Here is a 362-nt window from a genome sequence, read left to right on the forward strand (position 1 = left end):
GGGCCCCCCCCGCCCGCGCCGCCGGGGTGCGGAAGGTCCGGGCTCTGCAAGCTGCTGAAGGCGCCCGCGCCGAGCGGCCCGCCGGGCAGGAGGGTGCTGGGACTGTTGAGCAGGGGGTGGTTGGGGGACTCCATGGAGCCCGGCGCGGGGTTCAGCGGCGGCGTCGAGGCGGCCAGGCCCACATCGAGGGGCTCGGCGGCGCTGCCCTCACCCGCGCCCGGGTTCTTGAGAGGGCTGCCTCCGTGGCGGCGCCGCGGGGCTGCGGGCGGCGACGGCGGGAGCTGCGGGAGCGGGGGCAGCTCGGCCGGGCGCGGCCGGGGGGCCGAGTTCTGCGGCGGGCGGTGCTGCGAGGGCGGGGGGCG

The 362-nt window shown here is 81.2% G+C and overlaps 1 protein-coding gene across 1 annotated transcript in view; it reads right to left on the minus strand.

Moving 5' to 3' along the window:
• Cpeb2 (cytoplasmic polyadenylation element binding protein 2) overlaps positions 1–362 on the minus strand; it is a gene marked incomplete at its 5' end in the record, with an annotated part of 64,806 nt that overhangs the window by 63,961 nt on the left and 483 nt on the right. The window contains one exon of the mRNA XM_029560506.1: positions 5–362. This exon is cut by the window's right edge and continues 483 nt beyond it. Coding sequence (XP_029416366.1) covers positions 5–362 — 358 coding nt within the window. The remainder of the gene's footprint in view (positions 1–4) is intronic.

Source organism: Nannospalax galili, unplaced genomic scaffold (genome assembly GCF_000622305.1).
Source record: "Nannospalax galili isolate Female #2095 unplaced genomic scaffold, S.galili_v1.0 scaffold271, whole genome shotgun sequence".
In the NCBI taxonomy this organism is placed as follows: Eukaryota; Metazoa; Chordata; class Mammalia; order Rodentia; family Spalacidae; genus Nannospalax; species Nannospalax galili.